This window comes from Emydura macquarii, unplaced genomic scaffold, assembly GCF_026122565.2.
Source record: "Emydura macquarii macquarii isolate MOO-44397 ecotype Brisbane River unplaced genomic scaffold, CSIRO-AGI_Emac_v2 contig_1563, whole genome shotgun sequence".
NCBI classification, from domain to species: Eukaryota; Metazoa; Chordata; order Testudines; family Chelidae; genus Emydura; species Emydura macquarii.
Window position 1 is genome coordinate 1,603 of NW_027131700.1, and position 24,383 is coordinate 25,985.

Here is a 24,383-nt window from a genome sequence, read left to right on the forward strand (position 1 = left end):
TGAACTATGGCTGTGCCTGAGTATTAAACATGGCCTGGCCTGGCTCTGCCCTCTCATGTCTGTTTCACAAGTGCTGAGTTAGTCAAAGGAAATAACTGCAGGAATCACAGCACGTGTGGCTCATACAGCTTCACTCATTGCACTTACTTACTTTATTATTATTAGATAAATAAAGACATAATCTTATTTCTTTATTTATCATCAATTTGTGTCCCTGTAGTCTCAACAGGTCCCAGTTATGGAACAGGCTCCCCTCATGCTAGCCACTGTACAAACAAACAAAGATTTAACCATCTACTTCTGAACACCAGATCCATACTACTTAATGTGTTTTTTGTTGCCATATTCATGAAGCTGTGGAATTATTGTTAGTACTTCATCAGTAGGGGAATAAAGGCGATTTGAGAGAGTGGTTTTTCTTGCAGCAGGTCAGAATTAGCACTAAGGGAGAAAATCAGCCAGTGCAGAGGACAAGACAAAATAAATACGTTCCTTAAGCTCTTCTTTGGTGGACTGAGTGACCAGAATTGGTGCAGGGGCCTTGCTCTAGCACCTGCCCAGTTAAAGCCCACGTGGGTGCTGAAGTGAGAACTTGGATCAGGGAGATGATTTCTGAGCAAAACAAGGATTCTTCTTTGAGTGGTGTCCCTGTGGTTGCTCCATTCTAAGTGCTGGTGCAGCCTTGCTTCCTTGAGCGGAGATTTTGACAGCAGTGCTTATCCAGGTCATGCATGTGCAGCTGACGTCTCTTGGTACCATTGGCACCTCTTTTGGCATGCGCGTGACCCGACCCCCTTCTATTCTTTCTCAACCATCCATGGTCCGAGACGGAGCCCTCAGCAGTGCTCACTTTACTTTGTCCTAATAGTTAGACAGTCTGTACATATAATAATTATTTTAGTCAGTAGCTAATATTACTTATCTTTCCTATTATTAAAAAAAAAAAATCTTTTTTTCTTCTTTCCCGCATAGAGTAGAATATGTTTTTGTCCTCTTTAGGGACTGTTGCATTATATCTGGCTCACCAGGAGTCAAAAAATGCACGTCTTATAAAGACTCCATCCACCATCAGATGGGCACACCCAATTTGTTCGATGTCTGGATGGGCGGTACCTACCCCAAAAATGTGCCCATTGGAAAATCTCCAAAGCCAGAGCTGGGAGAGACAAGGATCTCTGACTAAAACTCATCCTGAGGGAAAAGTCGTTGAGACCCTCCTCTGACACTGGCTAGACAATTCAGATAAAACCACTGAAAAGGCCTCCCGTAAAAGAGCTTCAACATTGCCTACCAGAGCCGGCAAAGAAGAGCCCATTGACAACAGCTCTTCTAATGATATCTTCAGTGCCAAGGTTAAGTACTTATGAGGTGCCTGGTTCTTCTGATACCATTTGTATCAAGGCACAAAAGGACTCCCATCGTCCCAGTGCAGAGTCCAGAGATAAAACAATCTCTGCAACTACGGCACTGATGGCGGTCATGGCACCAACTACGGCACTAGCGGCAGTCACAGCACCAACTACAGTACCGACCTTGGTTACGGCACCAACTACGGCCCCGACGGCTGTTACGGCACTGACAGCGGTTGTGACACTGACAGTGGCACTGACCTCGGTTGTGGCACCGATGGCAGTTGCAGCACTGAAGGTGGCCATGGCACCAACACTCACGGTGGAGCTCACCTCCACTCCAGCACTGATTCCTCTTACGGTGCTTACACTAATTAAGACACCGACATTGGCACTGCTTCTTAAACACACTGAAAAACACCACCACTGCCAACAGGGAGCCATAACTATAACATCCTCACCTCAGTCCCCACAGTTTGGCACAGATATCTTTCGAGTGTACTTCGCACATGATGAGGACTTCTCCCCAACTGCATTTTCAAATGACAATGAGGGAGAGGAAGAGGAAGGTGTATTCTCCTCACAGCATTCCTCTTCTACTAGACCAATTTCGGGGGCGTCGAGACATAGATCATACACCAGATGCCACACACAGGCATGGTATGGACCTTGATGGTTTGGACTAACCATGCCTTATCTCATGCAATGGCCCAGCTGGGATACATGGTCATCTGTTACTAGCAGTCACTGAAGACATCCCAGCCCCTACAAGGACAAACACAAAGCCTCCATAGGATTTGTTCCAACAGTTTCTGAACCAACACCAGAAACCCTTGAAGAAAGGGAGGAGAGCATCGAACAAGATACATCACCTCCAGCACACGCTTCATCTTCCTCACCCAATGAGGTGATAATACCTCCTCCTCCTACTACCGCCGATAACTTCAGCCAGTTTTTGGAACTGTTCAAGAGAGTGGCTGATAATTAGAAGTTCCACTGGAGGGAGTCATGGTGACCCATCACAAATTGCTACGCATCCTACACACTTCAGTCTTGTCAAAATTTGCTCTGCCAATCATTGAAGCATTAATGGAGCTGGCTAACAACAACTGGCAAACACCCAGCCACCATCCCACCAACCTGCAAGAGGGCAGAAAGAAATACTACGTTCCCACCAAAGGGATGGAATTTCTTTTGACACATCCCCTCCCAACTCTCTCTTAAGTCTATGCCCCACAACAAGGAATGGAAATACCTAGCTTTATGTGACAGAAAAGTACACTTATCTTCGACTTTATAGCTACGGCAAGCCAACTATGCGGCGTTGTTATCAGATTATGACTACAACAATTACACCAAAATGCTGGAGTTTATTAATGACATTCCATTGTCCATTTCACACCATTAGTACTTTTTACAGATATTTTACCCTTCATTTGACCAATATTCTCCCTTTTTCACTTGGAAGCATCATGTTATTTCAGACTGGTTGGCTCAGGTCACAGATGTGTGTGCTGCTGTCTGAACATATTTTGCACAACTGCAAACCTTTTATAGCTAATACTTTGCTATCCCAGCTGTCACCATTGGGATGGTTACGCAGGTTAAAAAGAAACACATTTTTTCTTGTTTCATTTAACTTCTATGGTGTTTCTCTTCATACCCAGTGGTGGAGCAGATGTACAATATACAGTGTAAGAAAGGTGAGCATTTCTTAAAATCACCAAATGTCATCTCATTCTGTCCAGGGAACCCAGACCTGAAAGCACATTAGAGGAGGAAAAACAAGTTGCAAAGAATAAATCTGAGATTTGATGAAAATTTGATGAAAATGTTCCTATCCATGAGTACCCAAGATGCTTTGAGCCAGACCGTCAGCTCTGGCTGAGATGTTCTTGCAGAGAGCACACAGGGCTGGATGGCTGTAGTGTCTTATCAGAGAGCATTACACCTCAAACTCAATATCAAGAAGGAGCACGGACACTGTGGGGTCTAAATGACAGTGTTTGCTAAATATTTACAACATGCGAGGCCAGTGGGGTCTAAATAGCTAAATATTTACAACATAGGCCTAGCTAGCCATATGTTGCTGCTCTGGTAGGCCTCAGAAACACCAGAGGGCTCTCAAACTATTTAAAGGGATACTCCAGTTCTTGGTCTCTATACAGAGAGGGGAAGGAGCGGGTGGCCCAAAGACATCTTTCCACTTATCTGTAGTTGATTCAGATTGATTCATTCTTCAGTGTAATATACAGTAGCCAATGAGTGCTTGCTCCACGGACAGTTAGAGAACTAATTTATGTTTCAATTCCTCATTCATACAGGAGCAAAAATTGCCAGGGGCTCTTAGCCAGAAGGAACATTCTGCGTGGCTGGTACACCATCTACCCCCATGGCTGTAATTCAGTGGCTATGCTATGTGACATGGACACGGATGGTGGAGGATAGATTGTAAGAACAGCGCATAATGAAGTTCATTCTACACTTTTTTCATGCACAATAGGTTTCTGTCCCAACAAAGAGAGATGCCCTTTAGCCAGAAGGTTGCAGTTTGGAAACAAATATGAAGACAGAAACTCAAACAAGAAGCTGTCCGCTCAGACTGACTAGCTGAAAAAAAAATAGGCACTTCCTGATCTCTTCTAATCCTTTCCCACAATGCCCTGGTTTATCAAAGTCTCCAGGTACATTGGTTGTGAACACAATGGGTTTCATGCAGCCTTAGAATCAAAGTCCCCCTTTGTGAGGGGAGATTTGTCACTGGCCTGACATAGTTAACCGGGTTTCCCTTCTCCTGGCTGTTCTCTGCCTGGCTCTGAGCCTTCTCAACAGCTGCCCTGGACTCTGGAACCAGAATTTCTTCTTCCTTCCACTTCGGTCATGGTCCTGGTGCATCAGCTGCTCTACTGTTCTGAAAACTTCTGTGTATGAGTGGAGAGAGCATTCTAGGGAGCTGAAGAGACAAAGGGACTTGAACCCTGTATGTATATCACATTTAAGCCATCTTATTTCTTATCATTTATCTTACAGTATGTTCAGCGTATCACGATCAGGAGAGCATTGTGCAGGGCACTGGACAAACATAGTGAGAGACAGTCCCAGAGCTCAAGGGCTCACTCTTTCAGTAGACAAGACAGTCAAAGGGTAAGAGAGATGCCAGAGGTGATGTGACTTGCCCAAGTGGCAGAGCTGGCTATACGGCTCAGGCCTCCAGATTCCCAGTCCAGTGTTGCCACGGTCTGATAAGACCCTCTGCAGGCAAGTGTCCCCTGAGGCTGAAATAGATCGGGGCAGATGATTTTCAGTCTCAGTGTGTCCTGTGTCCTGCTCTATGCAGAAGGGAACACAGTGTGGGATTTCTCAACTAAACACCTCCTGTTTCCCTGCAGGCGTTCTAGAGACGGGTGGATGGCTTGGTCAATTTTTATCTGTGACTGGAAATTGTGCAAGAGAGGATTCAGCAGATGGCTGTCACAATTCTGGCTGGGGAATGACAATATCCACTTGTTAAAGCCTCTTGGTAAAGACATCACTATTGCATTCTTTTACTTATAGGATCCTTCTCCACCAAATCTTTCTCCCAAAACCTTCCCTTGGGTACATTATACAGCATTATACCAGCAGTAGGGCTGCAGGCACCACTGCTCGTTCCTTACAGCACAGTGGTACCGGGAAAGTTTTGAAACCGATAACTCTGTGGCAGATGTGCTGGCTGCAGCCATGATTCATGGAGCAATAGGTGTCCTCTGATGGCTTACCCAAAGAGTGGCAATGAGGGAAGCTGCAGATGGGATAAGGCAATAGATTCTGATATATTGTAGTAAAGCACAATATGGAGCAATTTAATAGGGGAGACCTGGTTGGTGGATGGAATTGGGTTAATAACGATCAATACAAAGATGTTGCTTGATGCAAGAATATCAGGTTAAAATTCTTTAGTGTGTGTTATGCAGGAGGTCAAACTAGATGATCACATTGATCCCAGAATAAGGGGGCATCAGACCTGACTGGGACCTCTAGAAGCCTGAGTAATACAATCAATAATGATGATAAATGTGCATGGGAGATGCTGAACACTTTGGTTTCAAATTGTTTTCTAATGGAATGAACGAGCTCCGTGTTGATCTAAAAAAATGTTGAAGGCACCTCTCAATTTGCCACGTACGCTTCATTCAGAATTGCAGGAGAGACTGAGAAATACAAGCCGATCCTTGGAAACTTTGTTCCCAGCACTGTGGGAAGGTTCTTGATTGTCCTGTGCCTTTCATGGCAGACGAAGAACATGGTGAACCAAAGAGATGTTGAATATTCAGTGACAGAAGCCAGATACATCCAACACCAATTACAACATACGATTTCTAGTAAGTCTTGTCCTTTTCATCCATCCATCCGAAGTCTCATGATGGGATAGTAGAGTAACAACTGTACTGTGCCACTGCCTCTATAGGCAGAGATTGATTGAATAAGTAAAAGTAATGTAATCCGTGGAAGGGATCTCTCTCTTTCAGGAAGTTCCAGTTATTCTGCCACTAAAGTATTATTGCAGGAGCACAGATTCTAGAGACACCAAAGATGTGGTGTAATTCGGATAGGCTGCTCCGTGCAGAGACAGAAAGCAGAGTTAGGCACAGCCATTGGAGGTTACTTTCCTAAATAGGACCTTCATACCCCTGAGAAAGTTATTAACTATTCCAAATAGACACACCAGGACTAATGCATGTCACAGAGTGGATGAACATGTCCCCTTTTCTGCAAACTACACAGCCAAATTCCGGAGGCAGAAATGTTCTCAGGCATTCAGTGTGCTGCATGTCACAGCCGGATTGCTTAGGCACATCATGAGGCCTCAGCAGGCCTCCTAGTAAGCTATTAGGAGCACATTGTACTCACATTACACCATCACCAAGGTGCCATGGGCCAGCAGACTGAGTCCATTGACTGCAATGAGTTATTCTGGATTTATGGTGGTGCAACTGAGATCTGAATCTGGCCTGATCACAGGAAGCAGAAGTGAAGTCTCCCTTCTGCAACCCAGGACATTTTCTGTTGCCTGGTTAAAGGAGAAATTAGCAACCCCACTGCAGAACTGCTAGGCTGGACTGTGGGAAGTGAACTGTAAAAACACATACTAAATACATCCAATTGTTTCCTCAGGGGATTCGTTAACCATCCATGACATTCCGTTTACAACCCGAGACCATGACAATGACCAGTATTCAAATAACTGTGCCACATCTTTTAAAGGGGCCCAGTGGTACAAGGAATGTCACTGGTCCAACCTGAACGGATTATATCTGAGAGGAGCTCATGATAACTATACTGATGGGGTGAACTAAAGGCAGGCAATGGGCAGCAGTATTCCTACAAGGTGTCAGAGATGAAATTTAGGCCCATGTAGTCAATCCGGGAGGCAATGATAGTAATTACATTTCGCTCTTATACAGCAATTATAGGCCTGCCATATTGAACATTTAATGGGAGATGTTTTTTATACCATCATCTTGTCTTTGACTTTTATGCTCTATATTTCTGCTGCCCAATGAGAAATGCAGCCATGTGTGTAACAGAGGGTAGAAATAGGACCTCATTAGCCAGATTCACTTATGCTGGTATAACCCTAATGTTACTGCGTTATCATCAGTCGAGTTACTCCTGATTTGGCTGCAGAATCAGACACTGGTTTCACAAAGGCATGGCAGGCTGTAGCGTGCTCCCTGTGAGGTCAATGGCAAAATGACTTTAATTCAAGAAGCAGGATGGCCTCATGCTGTTCTTCAGTTCCTGTGGGCTTCCCATCCCTTGCTGATTCCTATGTAAATGGGGCTTCCGTTGTTTTTGGTCACACCTTACTTCATTTCATTGGAGACTTGTAGATAGCTGCCTTCTCTCCTGTCTGGGAGGGAAGCTGTTTCTTCCTCTTTGGCCACAGACTTTAAAGCACAATATCATTAAGTAGCCATGTTTCCTTAAATAGTGTTAATACAGACATTGCACAACGATATTAACCACCAGTGTGCCATTAGCTTTCAGAGAAGACCGTATACTATGCACTTTCATAATATAATAACATTGTATACAATCAATCAGTTGGTTCAGTTGCTTATCACAGGAAGTTCAGCGTTACTGTCTTTGTAGATGATTCATCTGAGGGATACCTGCAAAGTAAGGTTTATTCAAGCTGTGCGGAAGGTGACAGAGTCTGGTGGTGAAGGAAGTTCCATGTCTGTTTCCCCCAGTCCCTGCTCTCCCCTCTAGTGTGTGCTAAAAGGCAAATGGTTCTGTTTCCTGCAGTCTCCTTCCCCGGCTGCCCTGAGGTCCTGTTTATTGCTTATATGTAAATTGCGACAACCCGCACTCCTTTGTTTAGGATAAACTTAACACCTTTAGCTAGGAAAGGACATCTGGTCTTGACTATGTTCTAGTAGCATCACAGAGAGGGAATTAATAACTTTACATATAACTTTACATATATCTTGCATCTGAAGAAGTGGGTTTCTGCCCATGAAAGTTTATGCCCAAATAAATTGTTAGTCTTTAAGGTGCCACAGAACTCTCATTGTTTTGCTAAAACCAGACTAACACAGCTACCCCTCTGGAACTTTACATGTAATACTGCTACATATATTTCACCACGTTATTGTTGACCAGCAAGTTGTTAGTTTTAAATGACACCACTCAAGTCACACTTTGTACAATGATTATCACAATAGTGTGTAGGGTGTGACTATGAGGTGCTTAGGGTCACAGAGGTGTGGACAGTGTCCAGCTTAATAGGGCGTGATTCCTAAAGGGGTCTCTAAGGGCTTCTGCAATAAAAACAATCAATAAAAGTAATAAAGGCTAATGGGAGATGCTGCTTATTTTGCTTCCTAATTATTTTCAAAAGGAACCAACTAACTTTGTGTCAAACTTGCAGATTTTGGTAACTCTCAGTTTTCCGTATGCATCTCATTCAAAATTGCAGGACAAGTTGATCTTTGAAGCCTTTGTTGCCGGCACTGTGTATGGGTTCTGGGCACGTCCTGTACCCACTGTGGCAGAGGAAAAACATGGCAAGGCAATGAGCTGTAAAATAGTGTAAGGCACATACCAAATACATCCCACACCAATTACAATATGAAATTTCTATTAAGTACTGTCTCTTTCATACACAGAGTCTCATGATGGGATACTGCAGTAAGAATTACCCTTTGCCACTGCCTCAAAACGCAGATACTGATTGAATAAGTGAAAGGTGATATAATCCATGGAAATGATTTCTCTCTTTCAGGAAATACTATTTACTCTGTTCCTGAGTTATTATTGCAGGAGCAGAGATTCAGATATAGTGTTATTCAGATATCCTGCCAAGTGAAGTGATTGAAAGCAGATTTCTTAGCAGAGATAGGCACAGTGACTGCTGATTGTTTTCTTAAATTAGACCTTAATGCCCTTGAGAAACATCTGAATTATATAAAGCAGGCACACCTGGATTGGTACACGGCATTGCGTGGGTGGACAGGCCCCCTTTTATGCAAACTACACATCCAAACTCCCCCACACCAGAGGCAGAAATATTCTCTGGCATGCAGAGTTTCTTGCATGGCACTGGAGGATTGCTTAGGCACATTGTGAAGTCATAGCAGGCTCACTAATAAGCTAATGGGAGTCCATTGTGCTCCTATATCACCATCGCAATGGTGCAAGTTGACCGTATAGCACCCAGGGATTGACCTCTCTGACTGCAGTGAGTTACTCTGGATTTATTCTGCTGTCGCCTTTTTCTAGTGCAGCCCTGATCCATAATGTGGGTGTAGGCTCTTGTTCCTCCTTTCTCGAGTACTCTGTACCCCACCCCCTTGGGACTCATGTGCCCTGGATCCCTGTTGATTGGTGATGGCACATAGCGGCCAGATGTGCAGATGGCTCACACCCCATGCCCTCTGGGATAAATAACTAATACACTTATGTTGCTTTTACACATGTATAATATACACATATACACATCTACGTCAGTATTGCCACTAGGGATCACTACTGAGTTAGAGAGTCTTGTTCTCAGCTTCCTGCCAACCAGCAGCTCTGCGGGTGACAGTCCAGGATCCACTGGTGCTGCTCGATAGCTCAGCATGGCCAAAGAGGGGTCTGTGCCTGTGGCAGTGGCCGTCTTCAAAAGTCGTTTAACAACGTTCACACCATTCTCTACAAAACCGTTGGACTGAGGATACCTGGGACTCAACGTTATAGACTTAAACCCATCCTCTAGCCAATTACTGAACTTCATGTCCCTCAGTCCATGGACCATTATCAAACATGATGACATCAGGTATTCCAGGCCTGGAAAACATGGATATCATGTGCATTATTACATGTTTTGATGTGTTATTTTCTAATAAAACAACCTCAGGATAATGAGAATAAAACCCATCCTCTAGCCAATTACTGAACTTCATGTCCCTCAGTGTATGGACCATTATCAGACATGGCCAATACAGTGTCTCTCTGGCTCTGTATTTACACTTCTCCATACCCAAGTGCCCTTCATGTCTTCTTGTGCGCGTGTCTGCTTGTAACATCTCAGGCACTACTATTCTATTTCCTCTAAACACCATGCCATCAATAACAGATCATTCTGCTGAAAACCGTAAATCTGGACACAGGATGTAATGTCCTGGCCACCCTGTGGTCATAGCCTTAATTACCCTCTGAAAAGTCTCCTCATTAGCTGTTGACTCAGCACTTTCTTCCCACTTCCTTTCCTTTTTTACCAGTCTGACATGCACTTTGTGTGACTTCACCCCATTTCGACTACAGTTTTATCAAATGTTCTGGACAATGTGTCCCTTACCTCCTCTCCCATGTGCACTCTTTGTATCAGCATGTTTTTATATCCAACATAGGAGCTTTATTCCCTTTCACTATCACAAAGATTATCAATTCTATTTGATCTTTTACGGTCACTGCTAGTACACATGGACCTCTGGAAGGAATTAGTTCCCCCATTATAAACTTTCAGTTTATCCTGTTTGTTCACCATGTTCCCTATTGTGGGTTTTTTCCCACCAACCTTTTAATACTAATACCTGAAATCAGAGGTGCTGGAACAATTTGTATAGTGGAGTTACTAAGAGCATTGAACCAATCTGTAAAACCTGTATCTACTGGAAACCACTTCAAGCCAGAGGGTGTTGCAGCTCCCCCAGAACCCCTACTTCCAGCATTTATGCCTGAAACATTTGCCTGAGCACCAGTGTCTAATCTGTAGGTTATAAACATCCCATTAGTCTCTGGAAATTGTCCATTCATCTTTTCCCTCCTCTTCAGATACAGCTCCTAGACAGCACTCCTGTTGTCTGTGCTCTTTTCCTGGATTACTGCATCAGCATGTATACTTTGTTTCCTCTTCTGCAGTTGCTTATCCTGGTTTCAGACTTAGGCACAGTGATTGTATTACTTACATTTATACTTACATTTGTAAGTAGTAGCAGCACTTACTAAAAGCTGGGTATTTTAGTGGTCTGTTTGTGTCCTCATCTTGTGCAATCCTTGAAACTTTGCCATGCAAATTCTTGTGCTTTGCTTTTTTCATGCTTCTTTATGGGTTTTGTTCTGTAATGACTTATTACTTGCTGTTTTTTTGTCTCTCGTGTCACTCTATCCAGGGTGGCAGTGTACTGTTTTCCTTCCATTATTCTTATTCTGCTGAGTGATTTCTGCTGCCTGAAAGAAGATCCATATCTTCCAATAGTCTTTTTTGCAGCTTCGTATGTCTGATTCCAATCACAAACCACAATACCACATTGGGAAAAGTTATGCTTCTCCAGTGTAAAGAGAGGAAATATCCTTAGCACACAGGCAGAACAGCAGTTGCATTCTTGCTTTACAGATTGGGATCATGCAAACACACATGCTCATAAGAAATGAACCATGGCATTGATCTGCCATCTGGAGTGTCTGCCATGCAACAGTCACTGAAAAATCACATGTATATGTAGGAAAATGCGACAGTGGTGTCTCAGCAATATGACATGGGGATGCATCATTATTATTTATTGTGTGTGCCACAGGCACACATAGCACTGCAAAAACTGGGATAATAATTCCTTTCCTCCACCCTTCAATTGTCCTGGCTATTTAACTTGTGAGTCCTTTGGGGCAGAGATGGCTGGAAATAGAAGCTAGGCAAATACAAACTGGAAATAAGGTGTAAATTTTTAACCATGAGTGTAATTAACCACTGGAACCATTTCCCAAGGATTGTGAGGATTCACCGTCACTGACCATTTTTAAAATCAAGATTGGACGTGTTTCTAAAAGATCTTCTTTAGAATTATTTTGGGAAATTTTATGGCCTGTGTAACACAGGAGGCCAGACTAGATGATCACAACCATCATTTCTGGTCTTGGAATCTATCAATCTATTACTGTCTCCCACTATGGGCTTGTAGAGCACCCAGCACAGCGGAGTCCAGTCTAACATGACACCACTTACAGCTACTGTCAGACAAATAATAACAATAGCGCAGTTGGCTAGTAAATTCACCCAATCCTGCTCTTCTTGTTCACCCAAAGGTTCCCACTGAAACCAAGAGGGGGCTTTAAAGCAAAGGAGAAAGTGAGGTTGGGCTCATTATTTGAGTATTTCAGAAGACACATTCGCATGAATTAACTTTGTGAGAAAGGATTCAAACTAGCTCGGTTCAGTAATCACCACTGCACAATACTGCGTTAGCTGTGTGGGTGAACCAATGGCTGTGAGTCCAATATTGAACATGTCCTATCAGACCATTTAATCAGCTACAGTTATGACTTTTGCAGAATAAAAATATCAATGGAAACTGCTCACATGTGGCGCGTGGGAAGGACACGCTGAGACGCAGAGGCAGAGATCTTTATTGGCTTTATCATTATTGCATATAAAAGACTGTCAGAGACTAAAATACTAAAGTAGAGGAAAAGCTGGCAAGAAGACAAGTGGAACTGACATAGTAGAGACCAGCACCAGCCATGGGAAGAGCTGCCCAGAAAACCCTCATCCCTTTACTTTGTCTAGCAGCAATGGTTTGTAAGGCTCAGGATACCTGCCCAGGTGAGTGAAAGACAATCCTGTTCCCAACAGCATTTCATACTATGGTTCTTACCAACCAGGACCCTGGAGAACTGGGAACTGTTACATTCAGCTGCCTTCAACATGTAAAATCTTCAGGAATCTTTCTTGTCTTACCTGTCTATAAAGTGCTTTGCCTGCTCATGATGCTATATAAATAATAAAAAGAACAGTTTCTTTGTACAAAATTACTTTGTAAAAATTAATCTATATTGCAAAAGAGCATGACATAGACCAGAGGTGGTCAAAAATAGGACATGATTTTTGCAAATAATTTTGTGAAAATCTTGTCTCTTTATTGAGATTCTTCGAAATTTGACTTGATCTCCTTTCTGTCGCATATCAGTTACTATCTTCTCACCTCTTCATGTTGCTGCTGGAATCTCTGTCCAAAGCTCCCATCTCCTTTGTATATTGGGGCGGGAGCATTTCTAATCTGGTCAGTCTGTGACCCACAGGCATCTGACCCACATTCTGCATAATATAATCTCAATCTTTAAAACTCAGAGGAATCCTATGATTTCAGATTCCTCTGCTTTTTAAAATTCATGTTTACCAAATTAAGATGATCATTTGTAAAATCACTACTGTTGTGTATCTATGACCACAAATCCACCACAGAACCCTTTCCATGCCGACACGTTCATTTCTACACTTTGGGTTGAGAATCTAGAAAAAATTGAGGGCTTATTTTAGTTCATCATGAAATCCTTGGTCCTTATGCAGGATTTAGTCAAATTTGTGCAGACCTCACTCAGACAAACTCCCTTTGAAGAAAATGTGTGTTTTGCTGAAAAAAGATTGCATACTGGCTTCACCATCTTATGACTAAATTAATGTATTATTTCACAGCAGTAATGTTTTCAGATTTCACTGTAGCTAATTCATTAAGAGGTTCGCATGAACTAACACAATGCTGCAATGGTTGTGTTGCCAACACTGCACAAGGATGTGTACATCCAAATTAACTCTGAAATGATTTCTTTTAAATACAAATATTTAATAACTCTTCTTTTTACCATTTGTTTTCCCTACAACTTAAAAACAAAGATTAGCAGTAATAACTCCCAACTTTTAATATTAGGGCATTGTCTCTCAAATTCATAAAACCGAAGACAATCTTGTATTTATCATGTTCTTATCACTAAAAGAGACAAGAAAAGGAAGTATCTAGGTTCTTGTTTGTTGGAGTTATTCTTCTGGATTTCTGCAGAATGTTTCAGATCAGTCATTGTTCATGGGTTCATTTCTTTCCCCAGAGGTGAAGGTAGTGGGTCTCAGCAGTTCCAATAAACTCACCTTTCTCCAAGGCTGTCCTGGGATTCCAGGTGCTGCAGGACCCAGAGGAGACCCAGGAGCTGAAGGAATGATAGGTATGTTCCCAGGCACTGAATGGGAATCAGTCGTGGATGGTGCTGATGGGAATGGGAGTTACTTTTGTAATGTGCTCAGACTTTGGAGAGTCCCCACAACCCTGACATGAGGAAACTCTGCCCAACTCACATGGCAAATCTCTCATAACCTGTGGTGAGGGACTGGAGCTTCAGAATAACTAAGCTCTGAAATATTGTCCATTCCCTTTGGGGTACCAATTTGGCAGCCGAGTCCCCTGGTTCTTTCCCCCATCTCTTTCACTGGCTTGCTATGGGACCTTAGGCAAGTCACTCTCTTTGAGCCTCAGTTTTCTCCTCTGTATAATGGTGATAATGATCCTTTACCTCAGGTTATCTGAGGAATATTTCATTGATCTGTGGAAAGCGCTCTGAGAACATTGGATGAGTGCTGCTAGAGAAGAGCAAGTCATGATTTTTATCATGAGCCATGACATTTTTAATGGTAGCACGTAGAAAATGGATGTTTACCAGATTTGGCCCCCACCTTGCAGCCAGATGTGCTCATCCCTTTGACATCATTGGGCCTCCATGCAAGAGTCCATGCTGGGGATCCTGATGCCAGATCAGGGACTCAAGGAGCTCAATGCAGATACATTATTTGAATGTAGAGACATGTGGGTTATTGTATTTTCAGATGGGGGTCAAGGGAGGGGTTATATACTCAGTATTTACAGTACCTTGGAAAATATTCAGTCAGTTTTCTGTGTTTGCAGGAGAACGGGGACCTCCAGGGATCTCTGGAATGGCAGGACCAGCTGGCCCAAAAGGTAAAGTAACAAAGGGTAGAGAACTTCGTTTTCCTGTTAGGTGAGCTAAGAACAGGAAATAAGTTTGTGATCATATATCAATTAAAGCTATTTATAAAACACAAATTCCCGTAATATCAGGGCTCTAAAAACATCATCGCTTCCTTCACTCGATAATTAACAATAAAGGGTTTATTATTGCAACAGAACTTTACATCGGATCCACTGTCAAGATTCTGTAACTCTGATCAGTCTTTACTATCTTAAAGATTTTTGTTCCCTCTGTAGGAGAGAGATGGTCCTTTACCTCCCAGAGGTTATCTGAGGAATATTTCATTGATCTGTGTAAAGCGCTCTGAGAACATTGGATGACTGCAGAGAAGAGCAAGTCATGATTTTTATCATGGCCATGACATTTTTAATGGTAGCACTAGAAAATGGATGTTTCACAGATTTGGACCCCACCTTGCAGCCAGATGTGCTCATCCCTTTGACATCATTGGGCCTCCATGCAAGAGTCCATGCTGGTTCAGATCAGGGAAAAGGAGCTCAATGCAGATACATTATTTGAATGTAGAGACGTGGGTTATTGTATTTTCAGATGGGGGTCAAGGGAGGGGTTATATACTCAGTATTTATGATGCCTTGGAAAATATTGAGTCAGTTTTCTGTGTTTGCAGGACAATGGGGAAGGGTTTCCTGGAAATGTGGGACCAGCTGGCCCAAAAGGTAAAGTAACAGGGTAGAAAACATTGTTTTTCTGTTCGATGAGCTAAGAAGAGGAAATAAGGTTTTAATCAAATATCAATTCCTATATATAACACCAATTCCTATAATATCAGGTACAAAACTAAATTTCCCTTCACTCTATATTGGACAGTAAAGTGTTTATTATTGCAACAGAACTGTAGTTTGGATCCACTGTCACGATTCTGTATCTCTGATCAGTCTTATTTTTTGTTCAATCAGGAGAGAGAGGTGCAGCTGGCCCTCCTGGACCGAAAGGTGAGGGACTTCAGGTGATTCTTCTCACTGCAGAGCAGGGCAGTGTATGGTGCTATTCATGGCGACAGAGAAATTGGGAGTCACAATCTCCCCCCCCCATTTCACTGTGCAATTTTTCCTAAAATGAAAAGATTGTTCAGGTTGAAAAAGAAGTATCAAGTGCTTTTTTTTTTTTAGAGAATGTTTCTGTTTTTTAATAGCCAAAGGACTAAACAAAAGGTTGTTTTGAAATGAAGAGTTGGAACAAACAAACTTTTTGAGTTTGTGGGAAATGTTTTCTTCTTGGCTGAAAGTATTTGACAAATGTGATCCAAATTCATGAACGGTTTGAGATAGCGCACACCATCGATCAACATTTCAAACCAGCCTGCCATCTAATCCTGCTAAGGGCAGGTCTAAAATACACTAGAGCTCCTATTGTTGCTGCCATTAATGTGAGCTGTACCAGTGGTAGCAATGGAGGGAGTTTATGAAAAAAGGGTTAATTAGAGCAGCCCCAGGAAATAGGATCCCAACTGCAGTGTAGACTTAGCCTGAGGGTGAAATTCAGCCAGTGCAGAAGGCAAAAAAAAAAAAGATCAATGCAATACTGCCAATCCCAAATGTTCAAAAATCATAATTCAAGCTCACCAAAAACCATGAGGTGGGCTTTAGAATCATGAGATTATGGAAAAATCATAGATTTGCTGTTCCTTTCATTTGTCTTCCGCTTTTTGAGCCTTTAGGGTGCCGTGGAAACAATAATTATCTAAGACTCATGACAAAATCATGAGGTTGTGAATCCTGTAAATGCATCACTTAAGTCCTGTAAAAATCCAACTTTAACAGATTGTGTGAAGTGCAAGCGGTGCAGAGGCTTTGAACGAGCCCCCTCTACAATTAAACCCAAATGATTGTTGTGAGATCTTGAATTATGGAGGCAACCTTTAGGCAAAACAAGACTTTAATTCTAAGTTCTTTTTTTAGGAGATAAAGGAATACCGGGAGCCCCTGGAATTCTTGGTGAGACCCTCCACCCTCTCCTTTATACTGAGCACGTCATTTCAGTTCCATTTCTGCAGAGCTAAAATTAAGTGGTTTAAGAAGCTTGCTTCTTGCATAATTATCATGCCCACTCTATCAAGTTCACTGATATTCCTGTAAGAGTTGGGCTGTATAAAGAGAGAAAGACTTTCCTACAAACACAGGTGGCCATCCAAGCGTTGTAACATCTGCAATAATGCTAGGCTGATGACCTTTGGTACTAGAGAGAACAGTTGAAATGCAAATGAAAGCTGTAGATCTGGATGTATATCCTAGAGAAGGTTTCTTGCTCCTACCCCTCCTCATATTTCTCTCATACTTGGAATGGGGAGTGTGAATCACAAGAAATGGATCCTGGTTAAATATCCATTTAAAGGAATGGGCATTTTCTACTGGTACTTTATTTAACTGATATTCTCCTGTTCTCACTGTTCTCTCTAATAAATATTGAGATGAATTCACAGCTAGTGTAAGCGGATGTAACTCCCTGACTTAGTGGGATTGCTCTCACCAGTACATTGCTATCCCAGCTGTGCCTGTTGGCCCATTACACAGTTTTAAAAACAGTAGAACATTTTCTGGTTCCATTTTACTTTCCATTGTGTTTCTTTTCATGTTCAGAGGAGGAAGAGCTGGATAACATAAAGTGTCAGAAAGGTGAGAGATTCTTATGAGCACTTAATGTCATCTCATTCCGTCCAGGGAACCCAGACATGAAAACCCATTAGAGATAGACAAATTGGAAAAATGACACGTTATTTACCTCATTTCCTGTTCTCAAATTACCGGCAAAGAGACTATGATTTTTCAAAATGAATGTGTTTGCTGTTAGCAATTGGCCAGTGAAATCTTTTGTGGAAATACATTTCCAGCTGATGGGTTCTCTTGCAAACTGTTTCATGTGAGTATTCCTGCAAGTATTTGATATGCCTTTGGGGGGATTGCTCACACAAGTCACATGATAACTGGAAGCCCCTCTGACTCACAGAGGATTTCAAAATAGCTGCACGGGCACTTCCAGTAGAAATCTTTGTGCACATTTCAATTTCCATGAGTTTTCTAGACACTAGTCAATCCTCTGCTCAGGCTGAGCTGTTCCCACAGACAACCCATGGGGCTGGGCAAGTTTTGCGTCTTTTCCTCTTTCACACAAACTTAATATGAAGCATTTTGGCAGAGTGGAGTCTAAGTAATTGTTTGTTAACTACAGAGCATGAAAAGCCTCACTAGGTGCATACACTGCTGCTCTGGTAGGTTTCTAAAGATAGAACGCACAGAACACCGCTGGAAGGATCACAGACTTTTCATGGGCTACCCAAATCCCACACACTACAGTGTGGAGGAGAGGAGAAGGGGGCTCAAAAATTCTTTTCCAGTTACCTGATTGTGCAATTGATCAGGCCCTCGGTGCAACTTAGAGCAGCCTACAAATCCCTGCCCCAAGGAGAGTGATACAACCAATTTACATGTTTCAATTCCTCTTTCGTCCAGGAGCAAAGAACTGCAAGGAGCTGTTAGATAGAGGAAACATCATGAGCGACTGGTACACCATCTACCCCCGTGACTGTAACCCCATGACTGTGCTGTGTGACATGGACACAGATGGTGGAGGATGGATTGTAAGAATGGAGCATAATGAAGCTCATTGGACATTTTCTCTTGAACAACAAACTTTTCTGTCCCAAGAATGGGAGGTGGCCCTTAGCCAGTGGGTTGAATCTAGGAAACCAGCATGAGGACAGAAACTCTGAAGCTGTTTGCTCACCATGGCTGGCTGAAACCAAAACACAGACATTTCCTGAATCCTCCTAATCCTTCCCTGCAACATTCTGGTTTGTCAGATACCTTGGTTGGGAACACAGTGGGTTTAGTGGATGGAACCTGGAGCTATAGAGTCAAAAAGACCCCCTGTGTGAGAGGACATTTCTCACTGGCCTGACATGGTTAACCAGGTTTCCCTTCTCCTGGCTATTCTCTGCCTGGCTCTCACAGCCTCCTCAATAGCTGCCCCAGATGCTGGAACCTGAATTCCTTCTTCCTTCCGTGTTGGTCACAGTCCTGCTACATCAGCTGCTCTGTTTTTCCAGTAGCCTGTGTCTGAGTGGAGAGAGCGTTCTAGGGAGCTGAGCAGACAAAGGGTTTGAACCCTGTAGATATATCACATTTAAATCTTCTAATTTTATTATGGTTATTTATATTCCACTTGTGCCTAGAGAATCTGATGAAGATCAGGGCCCCATTGTGCTGGGTGCTGTACAAACTCATAATGAGAGACTGTCCCTGTCCTTAAGAACTCACAGTCTCAATAGACAAGACACAGAAAGGGCAGAAGAGAAACCTGAGGTGAGGTGACTTGCCCAAATGGGTCTAGAACACAGGCCTCCTGAGTGCCAGTCCAGTGCCATAGATTTCAGACCATGCGATCCTTGAAGCGCTGGCTGCCTAAATTACTAATATCCTCTGAGCTAGTCACTTGAGGTTGAAATAGATCTAACCACTTTAAAGCTCAGCAAATGGTTTGTAATCTCAGAGTTTCCTGTCTCCTGCTCTATGTAAGATGGAAAATAAAGTGGGATTTCCCAGCTAAGAACTTCCTGTTTCCCTGCAGGTGTTCCAGAGACGGGTGGATGGCTCGGTGGATTTTTTTCGTAACTGGAATTCATACAAAAGAGGTTTCGGCTACCGGCCGTCAGAATTCTGGCTGGGGAATGACAATATCCACCTGTTAACATCCCTTGGTAAAGACATCACTGATGCATTCTTTTCCTTACAGCTACCTTCTCCACCAAGTTGTATTCCCACACCTTTCCCTTGGTTAGAGGGTATAGAGTTGTACCATCATTATAGGTGACACTGTTGCTGTAGACAGCACTTCCTGGTCCTTTTTGTCCAGCTCTACCACACAAAGCTACTGAAACCAATAATGGTGGGGTAGCTGAGCTGGCTCTAGTCATGATTCATGGTGCAGCATTCGTCCTCTGGTGTTTTACTGATGAGGGATGCTACAGACTGGATGAGGTCATAGATTCTGAACTACCTTAGCAAAGCATAACATGGAGCAGTTTTTTAATATGGTGGCCAGGTTGGTGGATGGAGATTAAATTTATAAAAGTCAATATGAAGATATTGGCTTGATGCAAGAATCAGGAGATGAAATTCTGTGATGTGTGTTTATGCAAGCAGTCAACCTGGATGATCATAACGGTCCCAACATAATGGATCCTGATTTGTGTTGGGGGCTCCAGGTGCTTCTGCAATAGAAACCATCAATAACAGTAATAAACGCAAATGGAAGATGTTGAAAATTTTGCTTTCAAATCGTTTTCTTAAGGAACCAATGAACTTCGCATCGATCTCAAAGATTTTGAACACAACTATAATTTTGCCAAGTACGCATCATTCAAAATTGCCGGGGAGTCAGATGGATACAAGCTGATCCTTGGAGACTTTATTTATGGTGCTGCAGGTAGGTTCTGAGCTGATCCCATCTTTTGTGGTAGATGGAAAAATGGAAAGCAAAAAAGATATAGAATAGTTTATGGCAGAAGCAAAAGGTGATGTAATCTGTGGAAGTGATCTCTTTCAGGAAACATCAATTATTCTGCTGCTGAACTATTACAGGAGAAGCACAGGTCTAGTGACAACAAAATATATAGTAGAACATGGATATCCTGCCTAGTGAAGGACTGAAAGCAGAATTCTGAACAGAGGTTGACATAGCTATTGCTGGTTGCTTTCCTAAATTAGACCTTAATGCCCCATAGAAATATCCAAATTAAATTAAGTAGGCACACCCAGAATTGGTACAAGGCATTGAGTGGGCAGAGATGCCCCTTTTCATGCAAAGTATGCATTCAGACTCCCACATACCAGGGACAGAAATAGTCTGTGGCATATAGAGTCTGCTGCACTTCCTGTAGGATTGTACCCACATGCCAGCTAGGGAGGAGTGCTTTAAAATAGATTTAAAAGTGGCAGCTGACAAAATCCCACAGCTAAGCATTATAAAAGGCCACCTTAACAGAGGGCTGGATGTTGGGTTTGGGGGGTTATGGAGGGTTGGAGGAGGAAGAAGAGGGAAATCAGTGGGGGAATCTGCTCAAGATCTCAGATTCCTATACATAAATGCAAGGCGGATGGGGAATAAACAGGAAGACCTGGAAGGATTACTACAACAGTAAAATTACTACTTAACTGGCATCACAGAGATCTAGTGGGATAGTCTCCTGACTGGAATATTGGTACAGTGGGCTATAACTTGTTCAGGAGGGACCAGCAGGGTAAAAAGTGAGGAGTGGTTGCATTCTACATTAAGAATACATACACTGATTCTCTGGTGCAGAAGGAGGTGAGAGGCAGACCAGTTGACAGTCTGAGGGGAAAAAAAAGGGTAAAAAATAGGAGATACCTCCAGGTAGAGGTGTACTATACTAATGGGGGACTTTAACTACTCAGATGTTTGTTAGAAAAGTAACACAGAAAGCCTTATAAGTCCTGGGAATGTATTGGAGACAACTTTTTGTGGAGGAAGTAACCAGGGGGATCCGTATTTTAGACTTAATTTTGACCGACAAGGAGGAATTGGCAGCGAATCTGAAGATGGAAGACAATTGGAGTGAAAGTGATCAGGAAATCACAGGCTTCTTGAGTCTAAGCAAAGGGAGGAGTAAAAGCAGCAGAATAAGAACAATGATCTTCAAAAAAACAGACTTTAACCAATTCAGAGACCGGGTAGGTTAGGGCATATAGGAAGACAATCTAGGTGAAAATGAAGTTCAGGAGAGCTGGCAGTTTCTCAAGGAGACAATATTAAAAACAGAACAGCAAACTATCCCAAAGTGAAGGGAAGATAGGAAGAACAGTCAGAGGCCATTACGACTCCATCAGGAGGTCCTTAATGACCTGAAAATCAAAAAGGAATCCTACAAAAAGTGGAAACATGGACCAAGTGCTAAGGAGGAGTACAAAAGTATAGCATAAGCATGAAGGCATAAAATCAAAGATTAAGGCACAAAATGAGTTACACCTAGGAAGGAACATAAAAGGCGATAAGAAAAGGTTCTTTAAATACATTAGGAGCCAGAAGAAGATGAAGGAAAGTGTAGGTCCTCTCCTTAGCAGGAATGGAGAGCTAATAACTAATGACATCTAGAAGGCTGAGGTGTTTCATGGCTAGTTTGCTTCAATCTTCACTAAACAGGTTAATGGTGCTGACATATTCAGCACAATATTAACATCAAGGGGGAAGGAACGGAAACCAAAATGGGGGGGAAAAGGTTAAAGAATATTTAGATAAATTAGATGTATTCAAATCAGCAGAGCCGGGCAAAACTCATCCTAAAGGATTTAAAGGGCTAGCTGAAACAATCTCAGAACCATTAATAATTATCCAGAGAACTCCTGGAGCATGGCAGAGGTCCCAGAGTACTGGAGAAGGGCAAACATAGGACCCATCTTTAAAAAGGGCAACAAACAGGACTGGGGGAACTGTAGACCAGTCAGCCTAGCTTTGATACCTGGAAAGATACTCATTATAAAGCAATCAATGTGTAAGCACCTGGAGGATACCAGGATTAATTAGCAATAACACCATGGATTTGTCCTGAACAAATCATGCCAAATCAACTTCTTAGTTGATCAAGATAATGAAGATAATAAAGTATATCAATAGATAATCAAGATAAACTTCAAGATATATTTCCTTCTTTGACAGGGCTATTAGCTTAGTGGATAAAAGGGAAGCAGTAGACATGATATATCTTGATTTTAGTAAGGTTTTTGACAAAATCCCACATGACATTCTCAAAAGCAAACTGGGGAAATGCAATCTGAAAAACCTTACTATTAGGTGAATGCACAGCTAGTTGAAAGACTGCACACAAAGAATAGTTATCAAGAGTTTGCTGTCAAGCTGGGAACATGTATCTAGTGGGGTTCCACAGGGGTCAGTTCTGGGTACAGTAGTACTCAAGGTTTTCATTAATGAATTGGATAATTGAGTGGAGAGTATGCTTATAAAATCTGCAGATGGCACCAAGCTGGGAGGGGTTGCAAGTGCTTTGGAGGACAGGATTAGAATGCAAAATGACCTTGGCAAATGGAGAATTGGTTGAATTCAACAAGATGAAATTCAGTCAAGACAAGTGCAAAGTGATTCCCTGAGAAAGGACAAATCAAATGCACAAGTGTAGAATGGGGAATGACTGGCTTGGTGGTAGCCCTGCTGAAAAAGATCTGGGGGTTAGAGTGGATCACAAATTGAATATGAGTCAACAATGTGATGCAGTTGCACAAAAAGCTACTACCACTCTGGGGTGTGTTAACAAGAGTGGGGCATGTAAGAAACAGAAGGTAATTGTCCCGCTCTACTGAGCGCTATGAGGCCTCAGCCATGTCCAGTTCTGGGCACCACATTTTAGGAAAGATGTGGACAAACTGAAGAGAGTTCAAAGGAGAGCAACAAAAATGATAAAAGGTTTAGAAAACCTGAGCTGTGAGGAAAAGTTGAAAAAACTGGTGTGATCTAATCTTGAGAAACACAGACGGAGGGGGGAACCTGGTACCAGTCCTCAAATATGTTCAGGGCTGTTATAAAGAGGACTGTGATCACTTGACCTCCATGTCCACTGAAGGTAGGAGAAGAAACGTTGGGCTTAATCTGCAGTACGGAGATTTAGGTTAGATATTAGAGAAAATGTCTAAGTATAAGGATAGCTAAGCTCCGAAATACGCTTCCAGCAGAGGTTGTGAAATCCCTGTCATTGGAGGTTTTTAAGAACAGGTTGAGCACACACCTGTCAAGATGGTCTATATTCACTTGGTGCTGCCTCAGAGCAGAGGGTTGGACCTGATGACTTCTCTAGGTCCCTTCCAGCCCTACATTTCTGATGCTGTGATTCTATGATCCTAAAGTGTCAGGAGCATGTTGGGCTCACATTATACCATCACAATGGTGGAAACTGACTTCAGGACACCCAAGGATTGAGCACATTGACTGCAATGATTTACTCTGGATTTATAGTGGTGTAAGTGAGATCAGAATATGGCCTGGTGAAAAATATTCCTCAATGGAAGTAGAAGTGCAATCTCTCTCCTGGACTCCAGGGAGATTTCTGCTGCATGGTGAAAGGAGAAATTTAGCTCCCACTGCAGAACCTCCAGGGAGGGATGTGGGAACTGAACTGTAAAACCATAACAAATAAACATAAAACAATAAGAGGTTTTCACCCATCTTGTCTCTGTCAAAACATGTAATAAATTAACAGAATTGTTTCCACAGGGGATTCCTTAACCGAACACAATGGCATGATGTTTACAACCCAAGACCGTGACAATGACCAGTCTCTGCATAACTGTGCTACAAACTTTAAAGGGGCCTGGTGGTACAAGGATTGTCATATGGCCAACCTGAATGGATTATACCTGGGAGGAGCCCATGAATCCTATGCTGATGGAGTGAACTGGGCGTCAGGCAAAGGGCACAAGTACTCCTACAAGATGTCAGAGATGAAAATCAGACCCGTGTAGCCAATCATGGAGCAGTTATGAGAATTATACTTAGCTCTTACATAGCAATTATAGACCTGTCATAAAGAATATTTACCAAAGATGGCACTAAGGATCTTTCCCTTATGTGCCAGCCACTGGGGGCAGACATCACACACACACTTATCCAGCGCAGTGCACTGCGATTAGAGCTGGTAAACACAGCCAACGATAGTTTTGTGTTGCCATTTGAAAGGGATCTGAATGAACCCATTTCTGCTTCTGTCTTTTTAAA

At 42.5% G+C, this 24,383-nt stretch overlaps 1 protein-coding gene and 1 pseudogene across 1 annotated transcript; both read left to right on the forward strand.

Moving 5' to 3' along the window:
- Window positions 1–1,479: 1,479 nt before the first annotated feature.
- Window positions 1,480–6,747, forward strand: LOC137157784 (ficolin-2-like; annotated as a pseudogene).
- A 5,588-nt stretch (window positions 6,748–12,335) lies between these two features.
- On the forward strand, window positions 12,336–24,130 carry LOC137157785 (ficolin-2-like). Its single transcript, XM_067555194.1, has 10 exons — window positions 12,336–12,417; window positions 13,695–13,808; window positions 14,543–14,596; window positions 15,545–15,580; window positions 16,547–16,582; window positions 17,225–17,260; window positions 18,095–18,222; window positions 19,212–19,341; window positions 19,935–20,069; window positions 23,883–24,130. The coding sequence occupies exons 1-10, from the start codon at window positions 12,336–12,338 to the stop codon at window positions 24,128–24,130; spliced, it is 999 nt and encodes a 332-aa protein (XP_067411295.1).
- Window positions 24,131–24,383: the final 253 nt, after the last annotated feature.

Excerpts from the sequence above, each read along its gene's own strand:
- LOC137157785 (XM_067555194.1), top strand. The coding sequence starts at position 12,336 with ATGGGAAGAGCTGCCCAGAAAACCCTCATCCCTTTACTTTGTCTAGCA. Across the intron at positions 14,597-15,544 it reads AGGACCAGCTGGCCCAAAAG|GAGAGAGAGGTGCAGCTGGC; the intron begins GTAAAGTAACAA and ends TTGTTCAATCAG. Across the intron at positions 17,261-18,094 it reads TAACATAAAGTGTCAGAAAG|GAGCAAAGAACTGCAAGGAG; the intron begins GTGAGAGATTCT and ends TCTTTCGTCCAG.